The sequence below is a fragment of the Scleropages formosus genome, chromosome 3, assembly GCF_900964775.1.
Source record: "Scleropages formosus chromosome 3, fSclFor1.1, whole genome shotgun sequence".
In the NCBI taxonomy this organism is placed as follows: Eukaryota; Metazoa; Chordata; class Actinopteri; order Osteoglossiformes; family Osteoglossidae; genus Scleropages; species Scleropages formosus.
Genome location: NC_041808.1, coordinates 15,018,769 through 15,041,743, shown reverse-complemented (window position 1 = coordinate 15,041,743; position 22,975 = coordinate 15,018,769). Strand labels below are relative to the sequence as shown.

At 41.3% G+C, this 22,975-nt stretch overlaps 2 protein-coding genes and 1 pseudogene across 2 annotated transcripts; all 3 read left to right on the top strand.

Moving 5' to 3' along the window:
• The first annotated feature begins 60 nt into the window (after nt 1-60).
• On the top strand, nt 61-5,729 carry LOC108935005 (mucolipin-3-like; annotated as a pseudogene).
• A 1,258-nt stretch (nt 5,730-6,987) lies between these two features.
• LOC108935029 (mucolipin TRP cation channel 2) lies at nt 6,988-14,964 on the top strand. The gene is made up of 14 exons (XM_018753279.2): nt 6,988-7,174; nt 8,003-8,171; nt 8,625-8,798; nt 9,468-9,618; nt 9,716-9,800; nt 9,879-9,975; nt 10,132-10,231; nt 10,656-10,768; nt 10,925-11,074; nt 12,077-12,178; nt 12,285-12,407; nt 13,506-13,712; nt 13,936-14,063; nt 14,416-14,964. The coding sequence occupies exons 1-14, from the start codon at nt 7,131-7,133 to the stop codon at nt 14,450-14,452; spliced, it is 1,680 nt and encodes a 559-aa protein (XP_018608795.1). The 5' UTR covers nt 6,988-7,130; the 3' UTR covers nt 14,453-14,964.
• Nucleotides 14,965-16,013: 1,049 nt separating this feature from the next.
• On the top strand, nt 16,014-22,624 carry LOC108935081 (lysophosphatidic acid receptor 3-like). The gene is made up of 3 exons (XM_018753358.2): nt 16,014-16,302; nt 17,929-18,677; nt 21,502-22,624. Exons 2-3 carry the CDS (start codon nt 17,942-17,944, stop codon nt 21,804-21,806), a joined length of 1,041 nt encoding a protein of 346 aa, XP_018608874.1. The 5' UTR covers nt 16,014-16,302; nt 17,929-17,941; the 3' UTR covers nt 21,807-22,624.
• Nucleotides 22,625-22,975: the final 351 nt, after the last annotated feature.

Below are 22,975 nucleotides of genomic sequence, written 5' to 3'. Positions count from 1 at the left end.
CTGCCAGGGGAGGAATGACTCAGCTTCGAACCCAAGTTTTGACATCACTTGCATTCAGAGATGGAGCAGGACAAGTCTTCTTCGGGCCGCCACGATGACTCGCCTTTGAGCACAGAGCGCAGGTTGGCCTCGCGCTCCAAGGCTGTCGAGGACCTGAGGAGGAAGCTCAAGTACTTTTTCATGAACCCATGCGAGAAATTCAAAGCCCGTCAACGAAAACCTTGGAAACTCATCTTACAGATCCTTAAAATCTGTGCCATTACATTTCAGGTGAGTGTTCAGAATAGGTTGCTTAATTATGATGGTAAGGTTTTATATTTGCATTGATTCAAGTAGCTGACTCTTTTCTTCAAAGTGAAGCTGCTTACAATTATTTACCCATTTATACAGCTGGGTAATTTTACTGGAGCAATTTAGGGTAAGTACCTTACTCAGGGGTACTACAGCTGGATGCGGGATTCAAACCTGCAACCTTTGGGTCTAAAGGCAGAAGCACTAATGTTATTCCATCTGGGAGTTACGTTCTGTTGTGTTTCCTTTCAAGTTAATCTCTTTTGGACTCAGCAACCAGATGATGGTCACGTTCAAAGAGGAGAATCTGCTGACATTCAGACACTTATTTCTGAAAGGATACATTGACAAAAATGTAGACACATATGCTGTATACACAAAGGCAGAAGTGTATGACCACATCTACTTCATCATTGATCAGGTAAAATCTGCATTAATTTCTTATACTTTCATAATGTTTTACTTCTTCCAAAGTAACTATTACAGATAGTAGCATCATTAATACCATGGGAGAGTTGTGTTGATTTCGCAGCCTGGGGATATTCCGACAGCTCCTGTACTTTCAGTAAAGACTTGTGTGCAGTTTGACTTTCTGGATGTTTCTGTTCGGAAATTGTTACGTCTGGTGTTTGTAAGCAGCTGAAATGATTCACAAAGTTGTCATCAGTGACTTTAATCTGGGGAGAGCCATGTGATTCGTGAAGCTCTCTTCATTGCTGAATCAGATGAGAAACATGCAAAGGTCTGGCAAATATGAGAGCGTGTGTTTATTTTATTATACAGTATTCAGCAGTCACATTACAGTCTGTAGCGTATGTTCAGCATGAAAAAGTGAAAAAATTGTTCTGAAATAGACATGAATGAAGAAATCCATACTGATCGTGAGAAAAGGGACCACTTTTAATGATTTCATTAAAGCCTGTGACAATTACAGTGCTGTTCATGGTGTAGTACAGTATTGTAGAGTACAGTAAATGTCTGTCATTTACTGAGATTTTAACAGATTTTCATTTGTATTTTAGAACTGAAGTTATACCTCAGCACTGCACAGTAAGGAGCAGTTTAACATGATGATACGGGATGTTTTATTGAATTTCCTGACATCAGCGCCAATAATACATTTTGCATTTTTCATTTACAATCTGATCGTGTAAAGCTCAGTATTTCAAGAGGAGTGGTAACAATGTATCTCAGTTGCTTTCTATGAATTTGTTGCATTCAAGTCATTATTGTGGTTGATGTGTTCTTTACGATTCGTTGTTCACAGTACGCAAACTTGCAAAATCTCACTGTGGACAACCATGCCTATGAGAGGAATGAAAGAGGGTGCACACCCCTTTCCATCTGCCAGGATGTCTACAGAAACAGCAGCATTTTTCCTGAAAACGAGACCTTCTACCTCGATCCGCAAATTGACAGAGGTAACACAAACCAACTGAGACACCTGTGCGCCATTAGACACTGTATGTGCACTTGCGGTAAGTCGTGTTGGAAGAAGCCTTGTAGAACATTCCGGAAGATGGAAAATGTGTCTTGCTCATCTTTGCGGTGCCCGCTGAAACAAGAAGTAGAAAAAATGGTCACACGGGCATTTTTCCACAGTGATACAGATCTGTATTTCAGTTTTACATTAATCAGTTTTCCAGTTTTCTCATGATGAATAACATGTATTTGTTTCGTTCCGGCAGAATGCGTGAATATTTATCCTCTGCAGTCCTTGGTAAATGCTAAAGCGGTGAGAAATCGGTTGAATTTCACCCTGGATTTTCAACGGTACTTTTTTTTTTGTTGGTTACAAGCATCTTAAAATGACAAACACATGTTAAATCTGCCCATTTCTATCATACATACGTGTGAAGAGGAAATACACGATAAAAACAATAGCAGCTCAAGAAATGTTTTCCTACATCATTTTTCTCTTCTTTCTTGATTCTTTGTTCCTATGTTGTGCGTTTGTCATTTTTTTCAATTCTTCTGTCATTTAAGGCTTGTATCTATAAACGTTCACCTTGCATTAAAGGCCATCAATGTACAGACAGTGCAGCACCACGAGTTGCCCGACTGCTATGACTTCACTATCACGGTAATTGACGTTTGTCCGACGACTTCCCGTTCATGTCCAGTGTGGAAACTTCCCTGACGTGTCTTAGGAGCAACAACAAAACATAGAAACAGAACCTTACTCAACAAGGCCGGTTTTTGTAAATAGGTTCATGTAAATGGATTTTTCACGTGTCTAAAAGTGTAACTGACTTTATGTAATACCCCGACAAAAAAAAAAAAAAAGCAAATTGTGCATAAAAGTTAGGCTTAAAAATTCATCATTGATGCAGATTTGATTTAGGGAGACAGCAGGCGTCGTGCAAAAACTGCACCAAAAATCATAACATTGCTTTGGAAGATAACCTCGAAGCCCCCGCTCATTATGCACAACTTGCAGAAGTGATGAATGTGGTGATATGATTCTTGCAGGTCATGTTTAACAACAGAGCCCACAGTGGGAAAATGAAAATGAGTTTGAGCAGTGATTTTGATATGAAGGAATGCAAAGATGGGGAAGTCACAGAGCCATGTAAGTACGGTGCTTGTTTCTGTTTCTTCGTATTTGTACAAGTGGTATGTGGTGAAGTAAAAATTGCCACTGTTACATTCTCTTTCTGACTGGTTTTCAATTAAGTGGATCTACAAAGTGATGATTGTAAAAGAAAGACCACCCCACACACTGTCTGAAACCGCTCATCCCAAGCGGGGTCGCGGCAAACCGGAGCCTAACCCGGCAACACGGGGCGCAAGGCTGGAGGGGGAGGGGACACCCAGGGCGGGACGCCAGTCCATCACAAGGCACCCCAAGCGGGACTCGAACCCCAGCCCTACCAGAGAGCAGGACCTGGCCAAACCTGCTGCGCCACCATGCCCCCTTAAAATAGACCATAATAATAATAATAATTCCTGCTCACACTTTTTTCCTGTGTCTGCTGTTGTTTACTAGTTCGAACTTGCAAAGGAGAAAATGTATTTTTATTTATTTTTACTTTTCAGGAGAATGCAGCAGTAGGCTGTGTTTACTCTTCTTAGACAGCAGAGGGTACAACTTACCAAACCATAAACATCACTGCCTATGTACTTGCACAGCAATTACCAGTGTCATCTTACTCGAACTGAATTGTGCAACGAATGATGGAATTCATGAAAGAATCTACTGCAGTTAGTGAGTGTTAATATATTAATTGCAGAATATCCACTTATTTTACTTAAATTTTTTTCAGCCGCCAGGACCATCCATTTCCATTTGTTATCTGATCTCTTCATAATTTTTGCATGTTTCACATCCCTGATTCTGTGCACCCGCTCAGTTATCAATGGAATACAACTCCAGCGTGTAAGTAAAGAAAGTGCTTTTTTCTTCTATACAACCGGGCAACTGAGAAAAGCACAGTAAAGCACATCCTTATTTTGAGGTTTCGCTCCTGGTTGTTCAGCGGCACACACTTGCTCGTGCTCGCCTGACTTCTGTATTTGTGAAATACTTGACGTGCTTTGACACATGTGTATCTCATGCAGGAATATACAGCCTTTTTGCAAGCGCACTGCAAAAAAAACCCCATGCTGCTCAGATCGAATGGAGTTTGTGAATGGCTGGTATATTCTGATCATTGTAAGTGATGTGTTAGCGATGGCTGGCTCTGTTCTCAAAATCGGAATACAGACAAAGGTGAGATTTGGGTCTCGTAGGACACTGGCATGCAACGACAACTGAATCATCTCAGCTGAACATGATTATTAAAATTACTCATTCTGTTTTGCACTTGGTGGCAAACAGGTCTCAATCACTCTTACTGAAAGATTGAATGCGTTGCAAATGACATGTTGGTGACATTCTTCTGTATGCTCAGTGGCAAGTATTTTAATCAAACTGCTAAATGTATCGATTTGCAATATTTACCGCAGTATTATGAAAAGCTTGTTCTGCCTCGGAAATAGGTGTGTCTTGCCACACCCGTGTCTGATGCTGCTGTTTAGGAAGAGATAATGCTGAAGCTGCATGTATGTCTAAGAAGTTACGAGTCCTCTACAGTATACTGTAAACATACTCCATGTTCCTTCCAGTTACTAAAGCAAGTCCAGTTTGAAATATGGAATTTTTTGCTGTTTTCCAGAATTTTACCAGTTATGATGTCTGTAGTATTTTACTGGGGACTGCGACAATGCTGGTCTGGGTTGGAGTAATTCGATACTTTGGCTTCTTCGAGAAATATAATGTAAGATATTTTGTTTTGAACAATGAATTTTTAAGAGTCACTGAAAAGGCTCAAAGTCATTGAAGGCCGTTAGGCCTACACATTTAAGGCTTGACATTTTGCTTACTTTCATTATAAATTAAAAGGTGCGACATTACGCGAAGTGAGGATTAGGCAACAATGACTGAAGCACACAGCAGGTTCATAGCCTGGATTCCTTTAGTAAATGTCCAGTTCTATAAATCAGCGCTAACCCCTTCACAACACTTCCTAAAAATGTCTTCTGAGCATTAAAACTAACATGACAGTTTTACTTCTGCTAATTTGGAAGGAGAGCAATGAAAAGATGCCCTATATTGGACCTTTTAGTTTCCTGTTAGCTTTATTTAGTTCTCTAACTGTACTGCCTCAATCCCACAGATTTTAACCCTAACACTGAGAGCAGCTTTTCCAAACGCGGTTCGGTTCTGCTGCTGTGCGATCATGATCTACCTTGGCTATTGTTTCTGTGGATGGATCGTATTGGGCCCATACCATCATAAAGTAAACATTTACAGATTCGAAACAATAATACAAATAATATTTTCCTCACTGCATGTGCAGGCGGTAATGGTCTATTGGTTCTCTTTTTAAGTTTCGAACCCTGAACACCGTGGCTGAGTGCCTGTTCGCCATCATCAACGGAGAAATGTTCCACACCTTCAGGAGCATACAAAAGTCGAGTTACCTCGTATGGCTCTTCAGCAGGATTTACCTGTACTCCTTTGTTCTGCTTTTTGTCTACATGGTTCTCAGTTTGTTCATTGCCCTTATCACGGACACGTATCAGACTGTAAAGGTTAGTTATTATTATTATTATTATTATTATTATTACTACTGTTGTTGTTGTTCTCCATTCACATGGGAAGCAGGAATGAGTGTTTTTTTTTTTGTTTTCAGAAATACCAGGAGGATAGTCAGACCAAGTCAGACCTCTTGGCGTTCATAGCAGAGTGCAAGGACCTGCCAGGTTCAGGGAAGTTCATGACTGATGAGCAGCCTGCTTCCTGCTTCTTCTGCCCGTGCTTTCAGTGTGTCATGTAAACTGGCAAACTTGCAGCCTTATCGCACTGAGGAGCAGAACCAGGCTTTGAGTCAATCTTTGGTCAGGCCTGTGGAACAAATGCGACAGTGACAATGCAATATTTCCATTGGATGCTGTTTTTGAATTTTCTGTGTAATTTGAAAGGCAAAAAAAAGCAATGGGATTGTTTGTATACAAAGCATATCTTTAAGATTTTGGGATATTACTGCACTGGTTCTAGAAAACTCAACTCATTTTGGGTGATAGAGGATTTTTGTATAACTGAGTTTCCCATATCTCAGTATGTGGATATATGTGTGAACTGCCATAAAAATTCTAGGTCTTTCATTTTTCATGTGTCTTTATTATTATTGTTGTTGTCACACGGTATCCAGATGTTGATTTAGCTGTACTCTTTCTTTTCAATATGTCTTAAAGTTTAAATGTGAAGTAAGAGCATTCCCTTTACAGTGCAGGCTGCTGTCAAACGGACCTGGTACCTGACACATTCAAGTCAGTTACAATGTAATTACAGACCTGTGTCATTTTGGCCATGTAATGTAGTATGAGGGGGGCTCTTATCAGCAGTTATACAAGTAGACAAATTACAGCCCCAGCAGAATACACATGATGCTCTGTGATAAACAGAACCATGGAAGGTTCTTAACCTTTGTACTCAAAGACTGTAAAAGGGGTAACATAATATTTTAAAATTTCCCAGCTATACAGTGAAACACCACTAGTCACTGTTACCAGTCCATTTTGTGGGAAAGTAATTTGAAAATTAATACAGTATTAGGGCTAAATTTAAAAACGTTTAGTATCAGAACATTCTTAGTATTTCCATGACACTGACGACCTTAACACCATTTATCTTCTTCAACATGAAGCAGGTTGGTCATTTTTTTTTACTTAAGAATTAAAACTGTCTATTTGCCTAACTTTACATTGGTCATTTAACATAATTATGGAGAAAAAAACACTCTAGAGACAGTACACAGAAATATCTAGAAGCACACTGACGTGGGAGAAAACATTATAGAAACTGTGCAAAAAAACTAATTTACTTTAATATCCATTTCCACCTATACGACTTAACAGCTCGCGGATGTATCCTGACGTACATGGTCATGGTGGTTCCTGTCAGTCATAAAGAACAATAACAACATAAATATAACATTTCTGGACAAATGGACAACACTGCTGTCGCTAAACCAATACGTAGCGGAATTCCGAAACGCCCTCACAAAAAAAAAAAAAAAAAAAATTCCCACGCTAATTTATCCAGTGTAAAGTCAGCGTGAGCTTTTGCCAACCCGAACAGCCATTTGTAACACTCGGCCGGCGACAACTGCACGCCCTCTCCCGTGGCCACGTGACCCAGAACCTCGCACTCTTTTAGCACGTGGACGCAGCGCTGGTGCTTCGCGTAACCGTAGCACTGACAGTGCGCGCCGACTAGTCTGGCCTCTGGCGCGCGTGTCTAGGGATACTTTGCTGCCGTCTTTCTCGTGGAATGTGAACGCCTCGAGCCCGGCATGGAGTTTCTTGTAAGGTACAACGAGGCCAGCGACTCGATTCGGTAAATACGCCCTTATGATTAATATCATAGTACTGATGTCCTAAGCGCTTCAAACTCTGTGGGTTGCTTGAGCCGAAATAATTGAAACTTGAACTTGTAGCGAAGGAAGGGCATCATTCATTTTTGGCACTTCATTTGCAGCTTCGACAAACTATCGTTGTAAAAAGAAGATTGAAGATCAGCTAGGCTCGAGACTTTCGCGCGATTAATCTGCTGATTTACTGGAATGTAATTATTATTAATCTCGCCATTGAACCGCGTAAACCGCGGTGAAGAGTATTAATTAAAATTGTTCGTGGGGGGGGAACCAATTCCAGTTTCTAAAACAGCTTACAAAATGGTGTTTAAACTTGGCGCCAGTTTTTGATCTCTCTGGATAAGAAGAGCTTGAAAATGCAGCCTTTTTTTTCCCCTTTTTGCTGTGAGCTGGACGAACAAGCTGAACGTTTCGGTAGACCGACACGTGTTTTAAATTAATACACAACAGGTCCACATGATTATATTAACGCGGGTTTGTCCCTCAAGAAACTAATGTACGTTTAGTTTTATGCTTTTTGAAAAGCCTTCTTCTAAGCTACAAAGAAAAAAAAAAAAAAAAAACGAAGCTGTAATTTTGACCTTGAGGGTCAGCGCAAGGTGCACGTACTTCTGTCTGGGACAAAATGATCATGTTGTTGGTCGTCGTGTCTCAGCAGAACTTCATTCCGCGGTGTGGCGCTAAATGTTTCTGCTCCAGCTGAATGTAACTTCCTTTAAAAGTTGCACATAATATCTAGAGTGAATTTGTGTCCCAGTTGCTGATGAAATTGTGACACACTTTTGCTGCAGTACCACAATTAGCCCAAATAATGTGCCTGAGGAGGAGGAGGAGGAGGAAATGCTCAGGAATGACCTGAAGTACTACTTCATGAGTCCCTGTGAGAAATACCGCGCACGTCGGCAGATACCCTGGAAACTCGGAGTGCAGATACTGAAAATCATCATGATCACCACACAGGTAATACGTGTATCCATCATTACTGGCCCATATTTAACAGCAGTGACGTTGTTGGTTAGAAATGCATACGCTGTCTGAAACCGCTTGTCCCAAGCGGGATGGGACACACCCCGGGGATGGGACGCCAGTCCATCGCAAGGGACTTCAAGCAGGACTCGAACCCCACGCCCACCAGAGAGCGGGACCAGGCCAAGCCCACTGCGCCCCTCTAGAAATGCCCAGTGTTTAAATAAGATCAGCTCAATTTCCTTTCTTTGTAGGGAGCGGGGTTTAGTTTAATCATTGACTGGAAGTATAATTTCTCAATTCATGATCAGGCTTTTTTTTTTTTTTTTCTTCTCTCCCCCCCCTTTTGCTGCCCTTTCAGCGTTATCTTCAGTAAGCAATGATGTGCTCTCATTACGTGAAAATGCTTGAAACGGAAAGTCACTGTGTGTTTGTTCTCTTTCAAAGCTTGTCATCTTTGGACTCAACAATCAGATCGTGGTCTCCTACAAGGAGGAGAACGCCATGGCCTTCAAGCGCTTGTTTCTGAAAGGTTACGGTGGTGTCGATGAGGACGATTACAGCATTGCCTGGTACACGCAGCAGGATGTCCACGATGGTCTGTTTTATTTGCTAGACCAAGTAAGGATGTGTCTCACTTACCCCTTTTCAGGTTGCCTTCTACTTTTTGGTAGAAGCTGCCGTATGCTTTATTTGCCAACTCCTGGTCACCGAACAACTTTTTCTTGGTTAGTGACATGACTGGGCAGAATGTCAAGCAAACGTTACACAACTTTCTGTTTTTCTCCTTGATGGTTTAATCTTTCTCTCACACTAGTTTAATCTTTTACAGTGCGGTTCCCAAATGTTTGAAAGCATAGATGGTAGTATCACAGTGTTTGAGAAGGAAGAGGTGCTATATTGGAGCAGTTGATATTTCTAAGAGTGGCAGTGCAGGACCATGTCTGTGCCTTCGTTCTGTGACCATGCTAGAGTGTCTGCTTGTCTTTCTATAAATGGGGTAGTTGGTCAGAGAAAAGGAAAAAAAAGTTTACTTATTTGCCTGTGGAGGCTTTTAGTTCTGTCCTCTTGGTATTCTGTGTAACAACGCCACCTACTGTTACTCATGTGTTAGCGAAAAGAAAATATAGTCAAAATAACTGTACATGTTCTTTGGACCTGTTGGAAATAATGTGGGTTTTTTGTTCCAATTAACAGAAATAGTAAATGGCATCCCCCTTCACACTTAAAATTTCCATGTAACTCCGTACATGGATTTTTTTTTTTTTTTTTTTTTTTTTAAAATTACAGTACGGCAATCTAAGGAACCTCTCCGTTGGGCCAGTGAGTTATGCTCAAGAGGACAGTGAGTCTTTGCCTATTGTGATTTGCAAAGAGCTCTATAAGAAAGGCAGCAAGCCATTTGAAGAGTATTACAACATTGAAGTGCAAACAGAAACAGGTCTGTGTTGTTTTCTATTCAGAATATGAGCCACTGTTTTAATGAACTTTCTTAATGAATTTTCTTAGTCTTATGTTTTTTTCATGTTTCTATACAGTTTGCATCACAATGAATCCAATATCTCTTCAAGACGACAAATGGAAACGTGATAATGGATCTTTTTTTGCTGTTGATTTTTACAGGTATAAAATGTGTTCATTTTAATAATTTATATGAATATATGGGTTTTAGGAGGATAATCTTTTTTTGTGTTTAATTAGGTTTATCAACATGAAGATTACATTCCAACTGAAAGGAGTCAACCTCCATACAATCCGAGCCCATGAGTTACCAGACTGCTACACGTTTTTTGTCACGGTAATCACATTTTGGCTTTATCCATAATTGGATGACATTCTCAAGCTCTAAGACCTCAGCTGTGTTGAAGAATGCTTATAAAATACATTACATTTATGTACTTATGAACCTAAATGTTTGGACCCCCCCCCCCCCCCCCCCCCCCTTTATTTACAGATTTATTTAGACAACCAAGGTCACAGTGGGTTGATCAAGGTCTACTTTGAAATGAATACTGTGAGCAGTGCATGCAAAAACTGGAAGATTTCTGGAACTGGTAAAATTTCAAATGAACTGTAGTCCTAAGGAGTATGATGATTTTAAAAAATTTTAAAAATTGGCCACTTGTAACTGTTTGTCACAGGTACTAGTGGTTTTTTCTGGAGAGACTTAGATCACATAGCATTCAAAACTAGATCAGCTTCTAAGACTTTGATAATGACAGGTTGATCTGAAACGTTTCCTTTTGAATCGATTTGGAGGATAATTATCATCCTTATGAAAAGGAGTAAGCTTTTTTTAAATGGTCTTTTCTCTATAGTGACTTGGGTTAAAGTGCCTTAGAGAGCTTTTTTTTTTTTTTTTTTTTGGACACGGTAAACTTCAAAAAGGACCAAAGCATGTAGCCATAGAGTCCATATGCAGAGATTTTACTTTTTTGCTTTTCTACTGTGACTTTGCTGTTTCTCTTTCTGTTTCAGCTCAAAGGAACACACATTATGTATTGATCTTTGACAGCTTTGTAATTTTGATCTGTCTGACCTCTGCCGTTCTATGCACTCGATCAATGATACTGGCAATAAAATTACTTCAGGTAAATACTGCTGCCTAAAAATGTTCATGCTCCTTTGCTTCCAAAATGGTTTATATTGTAAAATATTTTGTAGTGTGACTTTGTCACCGTTTGTCATAATGGTGGATTTAGATGTTGTTTTTGGTAGTCTGACTCCCCCCCTCCCCCCTTCTACAGAGATTTTCAAGGTTTTTTCGAGTGAATTATAAGCGTAAAATCTGCAAAGCTGACCAGAAAGAATTCTTGAATGGCTGGTATGTCATGGTCATCATCAGTGATGTTTTGGCCATAATAGGATCTATCTTGAAAATGGAAATACAGTCAAAGGTAATTGAGAATCAGTGTTTACTTGCTTTTTAAATTTTGCAAGGATTTATATGCAGCATGGTTATCTCTTAATGGTTAATGGGGTTCACCTGATCATTTGATGCCCTGGATGCTCTCTCTCTTTTAGCTAAATTGTTACAGAGCTAGGCTTTCAAAGATTTAAAATATAAAGAAATATTCCACTTTTGGAAAGCTACTAGCATGAGGGGAATATTTCTTTTAAAAATTTCATAGAAAAACTGATGTGAGACTATAATAGCCAGTTTGTCTTCTAAAGATTTTTTTGACCAACTTGCCTACTGCAATATATTGCCTTGACTCATCTTTACTGACCTATTTGTTTGTAGTCATTTAAGGCATTACATTTGTTCATTTACCAGATGCTTTTGTCCAAAGTGATGTACATCTCAGCAAAAGTACAGTTTATGCATTACATTGAGAGGAGACAGCTGCAGACATGAGTCTCAAGCAAACCTAGTTTGTTCCCTACCACTTGCTGCACCGAGGTTCATCGTTCAAGTAGGTGCATAAGAAACAGGATAGACAAGTCCTGATACCTACACCAATTTTTTTTATTAAATATTATAAGATGTACAATACCAGAGTAATGGCTGAATAAAGGTTTTATCTGGGGATGCTTCTGGAGTTATGATGCGTGAACGTTTACACTGTACATGAGCCTGAGAGATCATGGGCAAAGTGAGTCTAGAAAAGGTGAGTTTTCAGACCCTTCTTGAATGTAGATGGTTTCAGCAGTTCTGAGCGAGAGGGGAGGTCAATTCCACCACGACAGAGCCAGAACTGAGAACCTCCTCACTTTGCCTTTTGTGCATGGGACCACTAAGCGAGTAGAAGTAGATGAGTGAAGCGGTCTGGTTGGGGTGTAGCGGTTGATCGTCTTGTAGCTAGGAGCAGTCCTGTTGACGCATTTGTAGGCAATAACCAGGGTTTTGAATTTGAGAATTAACTGAAAGCTTCAAATTTTTCTCTTCCTTTCTACAGAATTTAACTAGTTATGCAGTCTGCAGCATCTTCCTTGGGACATCAACATTGCTAGCTTGGGTGGGCGTAATCAGATACCTTGGATATTTTCAGACTTACAATGTAAGTGACTGGAGAGTCTGCCAGAAATGCCTTTTTTTTTTTTTTTTTTTTTTTCTTGCCTTATGCCCAGCTGTAGCAGAAGTGACAGAAGTGTCTTGTGTTTTAGGTGCTAATCCTGACCATGCAGGCAGCATTTCCTAAGGTCCTGCGCTTTTGCTGTTGTGCAGGGATGATCTATCTGGGGTACACCTTCTGTGGCTGGATAGTCCTCGGGCCTTACCATGAAAAGGTATGTCTTGAATGCAAAGGTGAACAATGTGTGAAGTTTGAATGTGTTTAAGTGTAATTTAGCAGGGGCTTCTCTCAAAAGCAATGCACTACTTGGGGTTAAAAAGTATCCCCCCCCCCCATTTCACAACAGACCGAGAGCTTTAGATGCAGATATGCAGTTGTTAAAGCAAAATTAGTTTGTCCAAAACTCGTTTTTGCTTATTCACATTACAAGTAGATGCATATAGAAGAGTCAAATTCAAAACTGATTGATAGATGATATAATGAATTTATACGGGGGCGCGGTGGCGCAGTGGGTTGGACCGGGTCCTGCTCTCCGGTGGGTCTGGGGTTCGAGTCCCGCTTGGGGTGCCTTACGACGGACTGGCGTCCCGTCCTGGGTGTGTCCCCCTCCCCCTCCGGCCTTACGCCCTGTGTTGCCGGGTAGGCTCCGGTTCCCCCGTGACCCTGTATGGGATGAGCGGTTCTGAAAGTGTGTGTGTGTGTGTGTGTGTGTGTGTGTGTGTGTGAACTTTTATGTAGCTAATAAGAGATCAGAAGAGGGGTTGGTCTGAAACAGATTTGACACTGTTGCTCAGTGCTGAAAGGGATGCAGCAATTCCGAGGGACCAAGACAGAGAGCTCAGTCCTCCACATCAGAGCCAAAACCAAGAACTCACAGACTTTAGATTTCATACCCCTAATGGGACCATTAAGCAGAAAGAGGTGGTGCAGGACAATTCTCTTGCCCCAGTGTAGGGGATGATCAAGTCCTGTATGTACTGGGATGCTGATTCTTTGACTGTCTTCTAGGCTATAACCAGTCTTGAACTTGATATAGCTAGCCACAAGAAGCCAATGGTTATTTTTGAGTATTAAATAACTTTGTTTCCAATCTGTAAGCATTAGCCATTGGAGAGGAGGAAATGTCATGTTGATGATAATTAGAACATTGTAGGTAACATGCATATCTTTGCATGGTTCCTGAAGCACCATAACTTGATTCTCAGCAAAAAGCACATTTTGTTGTATGGCAAAGGCAATCCATACTTTATTTGTTCCTTATTTCTTTTTCATATTTTTATTTTCTTCCCTATGTCCTTTTCGCATGCTATAGTTTGAAGGCCTGAGCCGAGTGGCGGAGTGCCTGTTCTCCTTGGTGAATGGGGATGACATGTTCCCAACCTTTGCTCAGTTCCATGAGAAAAGCATTCTGGTCTGGCTGTTCAGCAGGGTCTACCTGTACTCCTTCATCTCCCTCTTCATCTACATGGTGCTCAGCCTCTTCATTGCCCTCATCACTGATTCCTACGAGACTATCAAGGTGCCATGTGTGGTTAATACACTGAACATTTGAAGCTGCCTGCTCTTAATAAATTGTGCTTTTCTTTTGTGTTAATGTTTTTAAATTTTTCTTAAAATAAGAGCTTAATTATTTGGGGGGGGGGGGGGGGGGGGAGTTATGCTTACTTAAGACGTTGTCACAATTGTGTGAACACTGCAACTTGCTATATTTTTTTTCCACATTGGTTTGTATGTGGATCCAGAATTATCAGAAGAATGGTTTCCCAATGACAGACCTCCAGAAGTTCCTGAGAGAACAGAGGGACTTCACTTGCTCAGAAGGAAGTAGACAAGTGGAGAGCAACTACTGGGCACTGTGCTGCTGCAGAAGGTATGCAAGAACACCAAAGGGAGGTTCTGTCCCTCAGCTAAGATTGCAGTGATATCAGGAAAACATTACTGGCCTGTGGAATGTAGACACACCCTGTGATGTTAAGCCTCATTTATATTCTCGTGTAACTGACAGTTTGTGCACATGTTGCTGCTTGTCAACACACTTTACCATTCTGTGACTTTCCCAAGAACCAATATAAATTACTGTTTAGCATTATAGAAGACTTGCTATAGATCATTATGCAGTTAACCCCTTTTTTTGGTTTTGAATATCACCTGATCATTGTGATAATTAGCAAATGTAAAGGAAATTGGTTATAGTATCGTGGCAATATGTTCTGTTCATACAGGCTACCAAATGATGATGATATCTTGCTCATTTGCTGAAATCAGTTACTCAGGAGAACAGGTAAACAGAGTGTGCCACTGGAAGAACTGAAGGCTGAGAGAAAAGATAACACCAGTGGACAAAACAGCCCACTGGTTTTTCAAGAGAAAGAAAATCCGAAGAGCTCTGAAGTATCCTGGCTGGCACTGATGTTTTGTTTCTCTTCCAAGTTAAAAAATGCACTTTTTTTTTAGTAGTCTTTAGTTGTTATAAAGACATTTCAATGTTCAGTCACAGTGCAATATTTGCCCTTTATGGACAAAAGAAGGGTTTTTCCTCAGTGTTGGTGTGAAATTGTCAGCTTTCTGTTGAACAGTTACCAAAGTGTTATCTTATTCAAGTTTGTGGTTTGGAAAGGAATGGTACCAGCATGTAACCTCTATTAAAAAATGATGCATAACTGGAAAGTGCTCCCTCCCCCCCTTCCCTATGACCAACTGTGAGAGCTAAAGCAAGTTCACACTGAAAAATATTGGTAATATAATGCTTGTCTGCACAGTGGTTTATATGAATTGTTTGGCTTTGTGGTCTACTTAAGTTATGATTGTGCAGTCTGAAATAAATTTTTTTTTTTTTTTTCTCCCCCTCTAACTTTTGGGTTGCATCCAGTTTTAAACAAGATGTTGGCTTCAAGGTCAAATTAGTGTACTACTGTACTTTTCCAGCAGATGTAGTCATTTTAAATGCAGTACTGCATCACTCCCCACTTATAGCACTACTAAGACTATGAATGTTTACTCAAGCAAACTGGACTGGATGTCAGAGAATGATTCATCCTATTGTGTGATTGATCTCAAACATCTTTGGCTGGCTGTCAGTACATTTTATGTGTAATGATCAAGTCACTACAACCAACAGGAACATTTTTAAAAAAAAAAAAAAAAAATACATTGAACTGTGTCCGTACGTCCATCCTCGAGCTCGGGTCCTCTACCACAGGCCTTGGAGTTTGAGGGTTCTCCGCAGTATCTTAGCTCTTCCTAGGACTGCGCTCTTCTGGAGAGAGGCTTCAGATGTTGTTCCCGGAATCTGCCGGGGTCCCGGTCCCGAGTGTCTCCTGTTACCGCTGACGCCGCCGCTCTGGACTTCACCTTCCACTTCCCTTCCAATTCTTCCTGCGGCCCCATACTTCTCGATCTTCTCGTGCTCCTTCTTTCTGGCATTTATATGTATTTAAAGAATAACTTTTTGAGTTATCTGTTGACAGTTCTATGGAGTCTTAATATTTTGTTCTTCCATTTGGATCCGTGAAAATTATTAGAAAACTGGGAGCTGTCTTAGTTTTTCACGAACGCATCGTATGGACCCGCTTCTAAATGTCTACAGATTTTTTTTTTTATAAAAATGCTTTTGATTCTGAAAACGTGTCATTTTCAAATTCGTAGCCCTCAGGCCTTAAAGCTGTGAATTAAGTGCTGAGCGATTCGGTCAGTTACCGACACCTAACCGGTCAAGAGAAGCTGACGTGAACGGAACACACTTGACTTAATGCCTTAGCGGCGCTTCAGGTGAAGTCGTGAGACACTCTGGGGGGGGGCGAAAGGGACTCGTAATGGGAACTGGGAACGGTGGTGGAGGAACTTCATCTCCAAACGTCAGACACACTGTGTGTAATTAGTTAAGGAAAGGACTCGAGAGGAGGGTTGAGCTCCGAGATCATTGTGATGCAGACATCTCCCCTGAACCGATCGGATTCATTCTCTCTCTCAGGCTCACTCTCTCACACACACACGTCACGTGTGTCTTCACGGAACCGGCGTGTACACGGCGCATAAGTTAATACATGAAACTGAAAAAAAAGTGACAGTTGGGGAGACAAACGAAATGTCGGAAGATAAGCGCTAACCCGGTAAGTAAACAGTGCAACTTGGCATTTCTGCTAGTCGAAGCTCCGCGTTCTACTCCATTTTACTGTGTTCACACATCATGTGAGGTGGACTGTTTTAAACTGTTCGACTGTGAGTGAAACGAAGCCTCTTACGAGAACACATTGGCGAGGAAGATGCTGGAAGAACAGAATCCCCCTCTTCTCTTGTTCTCGTCCCGACACGCGACGCGTCCACACAGCTGAGCGCTTAAAAGCGTTTTTTCTTTCGCTCGCGCGACGCTCATTTTTGGGTAGAAATTCAGTGGAAAGTCGAACAATAGTACTTTTTAGTGTAGTTTCATCGTAGTTACCGCGGCTGAGCGCCAAAACTTGGGAATGTAACTGCGTACGTGAACATTTAGAAGTGTGTATACTGTATACAGGTGCTGCTGCTGCAGCCTGCAGATGCGATCGCCCAACCTCACAAAAATACTAACTGTAATGATCATTTTGCTCTTCCGACAGAATATTTAATCGTGGACGAAATGACTTTTAAGTCTATCTTATTTTATTTTTCAACGTATGTATGGTATTTAATTGATTTAATATATAAAATACAGTTTAACCTCATTTTTCATGCAAGGTGTTATTTCTCCAGGTTAACGAGTGAGCTGTGTTGTGTATACAAGACGCGAACTCAAATACGACATCACTTTTCACATGACACTACTAACCCTAAGGCAATTGAATCATGATCATGTGTGTTTATTCGAAGTCCATGATCATGAGTTTGAGAAGTCGGTATAAACTTGAAGGATAATGATGAGATTCCTTTGTCCAAGGCTACTTGCTACACATTCCTCCATCATCATGTGCTGATAGCAAACACTCTGAAACACAATGTAATAAATTATGGACATAATTAATTAAAATATACCGTGGCATATGCAGCTCATATTATAATATCACCTTGGATTTCTTTGATTTCTTCTTTTTATTCCACTGTGTTGCTTGAAAAAATTACATTTCAGTTTGTATTGTTCCTTTTATTGATGTGGGGTCGAGTGCTCGGAGGTATGTGACCCTCTGTCATGATAGAACCTAGCATAGCATAGCATTGTCCTTTTTAAATTAAGGTAGTCTGTAGTGTATTAGGTAGTGTAGGTCTTGCCTTGCAGTCCACAGGTTCGAATCCCTCCTCTCACTCTAGTACCCTTGATCGTGGTACATACTGTGCCCTGAATAGCGATAGTGTAAAAGTTACCTTGCCGCATAAAGGGGTTAATAACTGTAATATTGTGTGTCACCTTGAATAACGGATGGGGCTGTAGCCTTCAGTGTTAAGGTTCTTGGTTCGAATCCCTGCTCCTGCAGCAGTATCCTTGATCCAGATGCTTTCCCTGAGTTGCTCCAGTATAAATTACCCACCTGTGTAAATGATTAAAAAACTGAGTAGCTTTGCATCCAAACCCAGCATTATAAGTTGCTTTGGGTAAGAGCATCAACTGGATGAATGTATTATTTATTTGTGTAAAGGAAGGTTAAAACAGCAGTATATATTTAAAATTACAGAATTTTTGTTATAGTTAATTCAGTTACAGATATTACTGCCTTGGTGAAGGTTTTGTGTGGGTGTACGTTAACAATAGAATTGTGCTTTATTTGCAGTGCATGGTTTAAAATGGCTAATCAGACCGGATGCCACTATGACAAGCTTATGGACTTCTTCTACGACAACAGAAACAAGACTGGAAGTGACTGGGATTCCACCCAACTCATTGTCGTACAGATCTTCGGCTTGCTGCTCTGCACGTTTATCTTGGTGTCGAACGGCATGATAGTAGCTGCCGTGATCATGAACAAGAGGTTTCATTTTCCTTTTTACTACCTTTTGGCCAACTTGGCCACCTCGGACTTCCTTGCCGGGATCGCTTACATTTACCTGATGTTCAACACTGGTACGGTGTCCAGGGGACTAACCGTAAAGCTATACTTTGTCCGTCAGGCCCTGCTGGATATTAGCCTTTCGGCCTCCCTGGCCAACCTGCTGGTCATAGCACTGGAGCGCTACATTGCAGTCATAAGCTGGAAAGTACACAGCAACCTCACCAAGCGGAGGGTGAGTTTGCTGATCATGTTGGTGTGGGCCCTCGCGCTGTTTATGGGCGCCGTACCCAGCCTGGGGTGGAACTGCATCTGCAGCCTGGAGCACTGCTCTTCCCTTGCCCCTATTTTCAGCAGGAGCTACCTGATCTTCTGGTCAGTGTCTAACCTGGTGCTTCTTCTGGTTACGGTGGGGATCTACTTCAGGATATATACCCACGTAAAGAGGAAAACCACTGCCATGTCCCCAAGCGCAACCTTAAATCGCAGGAAGACACCCATTAAGCTCATTAAGACTGTGATGACAGTCCTGGGTGAGTTCCTGATAAACTATTGTTGTCTTGAAAAGATGTGGTTTCACTTTGTACCGATACATGTGCACCAGAATCAAGGTGTAGAGCTCTAGATATTTCCAATGTATATTTAACATCAACTGCCCACTAACCAGACCACTGTGGTAAACATCCAAGGTAATGTAACCAAAAAGTGTCCATCGTGAAAGAGTACCTTGAACACCTGTTTAATATCTACCTTATCCACTAAAGGCATAATTTGTTTAGTGAAATCACCCCATTACATTTACCTGACACTTCTCTCCAAAGGATCTTATACTGTTCAGCTACCTGGAATTATTTACCCATTTATACAGCTGGTTAATTTTGCTGAAGCAAATTTTAGGGTAAGTTGCTTTCTCAGTGGTACAACAGCCAGGAGTGAGATTCAAACCTGCATTATTTGGGTCCAAAGGCAGCAGCTTTAACTGCTGTGTTACCAACTGCCTTGTTACACACACACACAGCTGCTCCCAAGCAGGGTTGTGGCAAGCCAGAGTCTAACCTGGCAACACAGGGCGTAAGGCTAGAGGGGGAGGGGACACACACAGGACGGGACGCCAGTCCATCACAAGGCACCCCAAGCAGGACTCAAACCCCAGACCCGCCAGAAAGCAGGACCTGGCCAAATCCGCTGTGCCCCCTTGCTAGATATTGGGTTGTTATAGGGGGTCATTCTACACAGCCCAGAGGTTGTGAGGTGGCAGCACTACCTGCCACACCACCCATGAGGATGTGGTGCAGCCCACTTTAGGCCATAACTCTTTGAACTGGTCCAGTTTTCACATGATCTGCTTGAAAAATGGTCTGTATTGCTTGTTTCCTAACCACTCGTATAAAACATTCTATAGTGCATACAGCTCAAAATTATATTGTTTTACATTAAAATCTTTGTTTCCAGTCTAATTTGAAGGTCAAGTCATTTGTACTACTGTGAAAAGGCCAGATTAATGTTCTGGCTTCTAGATACAATTGGGTCATGACATTAAAATGGCTGGAATGTGGATTAAAACTAAAGCTCTCACTGCTATCCCAAGCAGTAGCCTGCTGCATGAGTCAGATTCCGAATAGCTGTAAAAAATGGTCCTTGTAATGGGAAAATCCTGCTGTATATCAAGCCAAAGACAAATTTTATTAGTCAAGGATACCTATTTTCATATACTGTTACTGTAATATTTTTGTGTAGGACCTTGTTCTGTGGGAAATCAGTGTGTATTTTTCCCGAGAGAAAAAGTACAGTGATAGTGTTGGATAACTGAAATACACACTCACAAGTGCTTGTTCCAAGTGGCATCGCGGTGAACCGGAGCCTCACCCGGCAACACAGGGCACAAGGCTGGAGGGGAGGGGACACACCCAGGATGGGACGCCAGTCCAACGCAAGGCACCCCAAGCGGGACTTGAACCCCAGACCTACCAGGGAGCAGGCCCCAGTCAAACCCGCTGTGCCACCGTGCCCCCCTTACCTGAAACACATATTTATTAATATAATTGTGTAATATTACTTTATCTTACATTTTAAAATCCAAAGAAAACATTTTTAGTTAGCAAAAATAAATCTGTATGAAGAATTCAAGAAACACACATAAGAACTATCAGCACTTACGTGAGCTTTCTGTGGGAAACATTCACAGTTATGATGAATAAGCATTCCACTGAAACATGTTGGCATATGGATTATCAGAATCTCATTTGGACCCTCCATTCAGTACCAAAATTAATGCATGTTTTCATTAATGTATATGAACAGATACATTTAAAATTTATTTTAGTGTTTTTCTAATGTTGTTCTTGCTAGTTGTTGGGCTTCATGCTTCTGTTGCTGTAGTTCAATGCGGCGCAGTCAGTGCAGCGTGCGGCCGATGACCGTGTGATTGGGCTGACATGGCAAATTCTTGCAGGAGCCCCTCATTTGCCAGCATGTCCTGAATGCGCTGGTCTTTGTCTCAGCTTGTTATGGTGAATTTGCTAAGAGTGCAAAACGGTCCGTGTCAGGGACTCTGCAGTGCCGCACAGGACCAATTTCTTTCTAAGAACAGGATATTGTTTTTATTGCTTAGGCAATGCACTTAGCCCTTATATAATGAGATTCCATAAAATGAAAAATGAATAAAGATGTATACCCTTTTTTCATATAGTGTTATTATTCAGGGCATGTTTTTACCTTTTTCTTCTGCATCAGGTATTTTATTTACCAAATACTATCTTTCATTCTGCCAAGCACTTGGACACAATGCTTCTTACATAGGAAAACCAGCTGTCTAATTCTTACTTCATTCACATATGAGGAATGGATGCACTTTTTGCCAGAACAATTTTTAAACCCGTGGGGGGCGCGGTGGTGCAGTGGGTTGGACCGGGTTCTGCTCTCTGGTGGGTCTGGGGTTCGAGTCCTGCTTGGGGTGCCTTGCGACAGACTGGCGTCCTGTCCTGGGTGTATCCCCTCCCCCTCCAGCCTTACGCCCTGTGTTGCCGGGTTAGGCTCTGGCTCCTCGTGACCCCAAATGGGACAAGTGGTTCGGGGGAAAAAAAAAATTTAAACCCCCCGTATAAATCTGGTTCAGTGGTGCTAGAATCGGACCACCTTGGGACTTGAAGTAGCAACTGTCAGATTAAGAGTAACTTCCCTTTACAGCAATACTTCTTCATCCAAATGTAATCCGTGAGATATTCTTTGAAAAACCAAGTAACGCTGACCACAGCGAAAGGGTCGAAAAACTGCCAACAGTTTTTGTTGATTGTGTTCATGTGTATGTTTCACAAATGAACAGAAATGGTTTTGATAATAAAGTGTGTGTGTTTTCAGGAGCATTCATCGTTTGCTGGACGCCTGGACTCGTGATCCTTTTGCTGGATGGCATAGACTGCCAGTTGTGTCACATACTTAACCTCAAACGCTGGCTGCTGCTCCTTGCCATCCTGAACTCCGTCATAAACCCTGTGATCTACTCCTACAGAGACAAAGAGATGTGGATCGTACTCAGAAACATGCTGAGGTGTGTGTCTAACGTCAAGGGTAGGGAGATATTGAGAGCTGAATTTCAGGTCCTGAAACCCAGTCTGAATACTGGGAGCTTTCATCAAGAGACTGTAGAAAGTCAAGACTCTTGAGGAGGTTCTTAAGGCTTGAGCTTAGTCGGAGATGGGCCTCTGAGGTTGAACGAGGGCAACTGTAATGTACGCTGTCTGTGTCACGAAGAGTAATCTTTGAAATGCAGTAATGCTACGGAGCACCTGAGACCAGTTGGCAGGTATGTTTCAGTATATTTTTTATCTTTTCTAGCGCAGTGTTGAGCGCAGTGTTGAGCTGGCACCAAAAGGCCGAGGAATGGAAGTGGAGTTAAGGTACCTTGAGTTTGTGCCAGTTGTAATTAATTAGTGTGTCTCTATTGAAACAAATCTATTACAATCCCTGCTACTGGACCTCCTAGCCCAGGTCTAGAGGATCCATCACTTTTAAAAGTGTGTGTGTGGCGGGGAGGGTTTTTTGCGTTTCCTGCTGCAGGACTGCCGGAAGGTTGCTGTGTTAGCTTTTCAGATCTCACTGTGTGTTGCCCTCTGCTAGCAAACCTTATTCTGGCAAAGATAGAGAACAGTAGTGCAGAACAGTAGTCTTCCTTTTCATTAAGGGATTTTCTTAACAGGCAAAAGCAAATTTCAATGCAAAAATATCAGTCAGCATTAAGAAACTGTACCACTATAGCTATTGTAATATCCACGAAAAAGAGAGGTAAACCTTACTGTGATAACATCTTGACTTCATTACGTTTTATGAGTGTGTATGTTCAGAAACTGTATTTAACTGCTTTCTTCCCTGGGTTTCTGCTAAAAATACTAGTTCACAAGTTCCTGTTAAATATACCAAGATGATGGTTGCATGTATAAACCTTCACAGAGCTACTCCTGTAACGTAAATGTTTTTATATGTATAATATGAAGTAATCGTCAATATTCGGATAAAGTTTTATGCAGCTACTCGTGTGATGAACATTGGTTCATATGGTGGAAGGAAACAATCTAACTGTACTTAAGAGTCACACCTCTGTATCTAAGTCTCTTTCACCTAATGTAATGCACACATTGTATTTTCTGTGAGATGTACCTCGCTTTGGAGAAAAGCATCTGTTAAATGGATAAATGTAAATGCAAGACTGTGGTTTGTGCTCTTCTTGGCCTGTTTTTGTGCCATCTGTGACATTTGTCCTTAGACAGTTACCGAAGAACTAAAGCAGTAATCCATTTACGTATTCCTCTATATGAGACAGGAAAGATAAAACTAC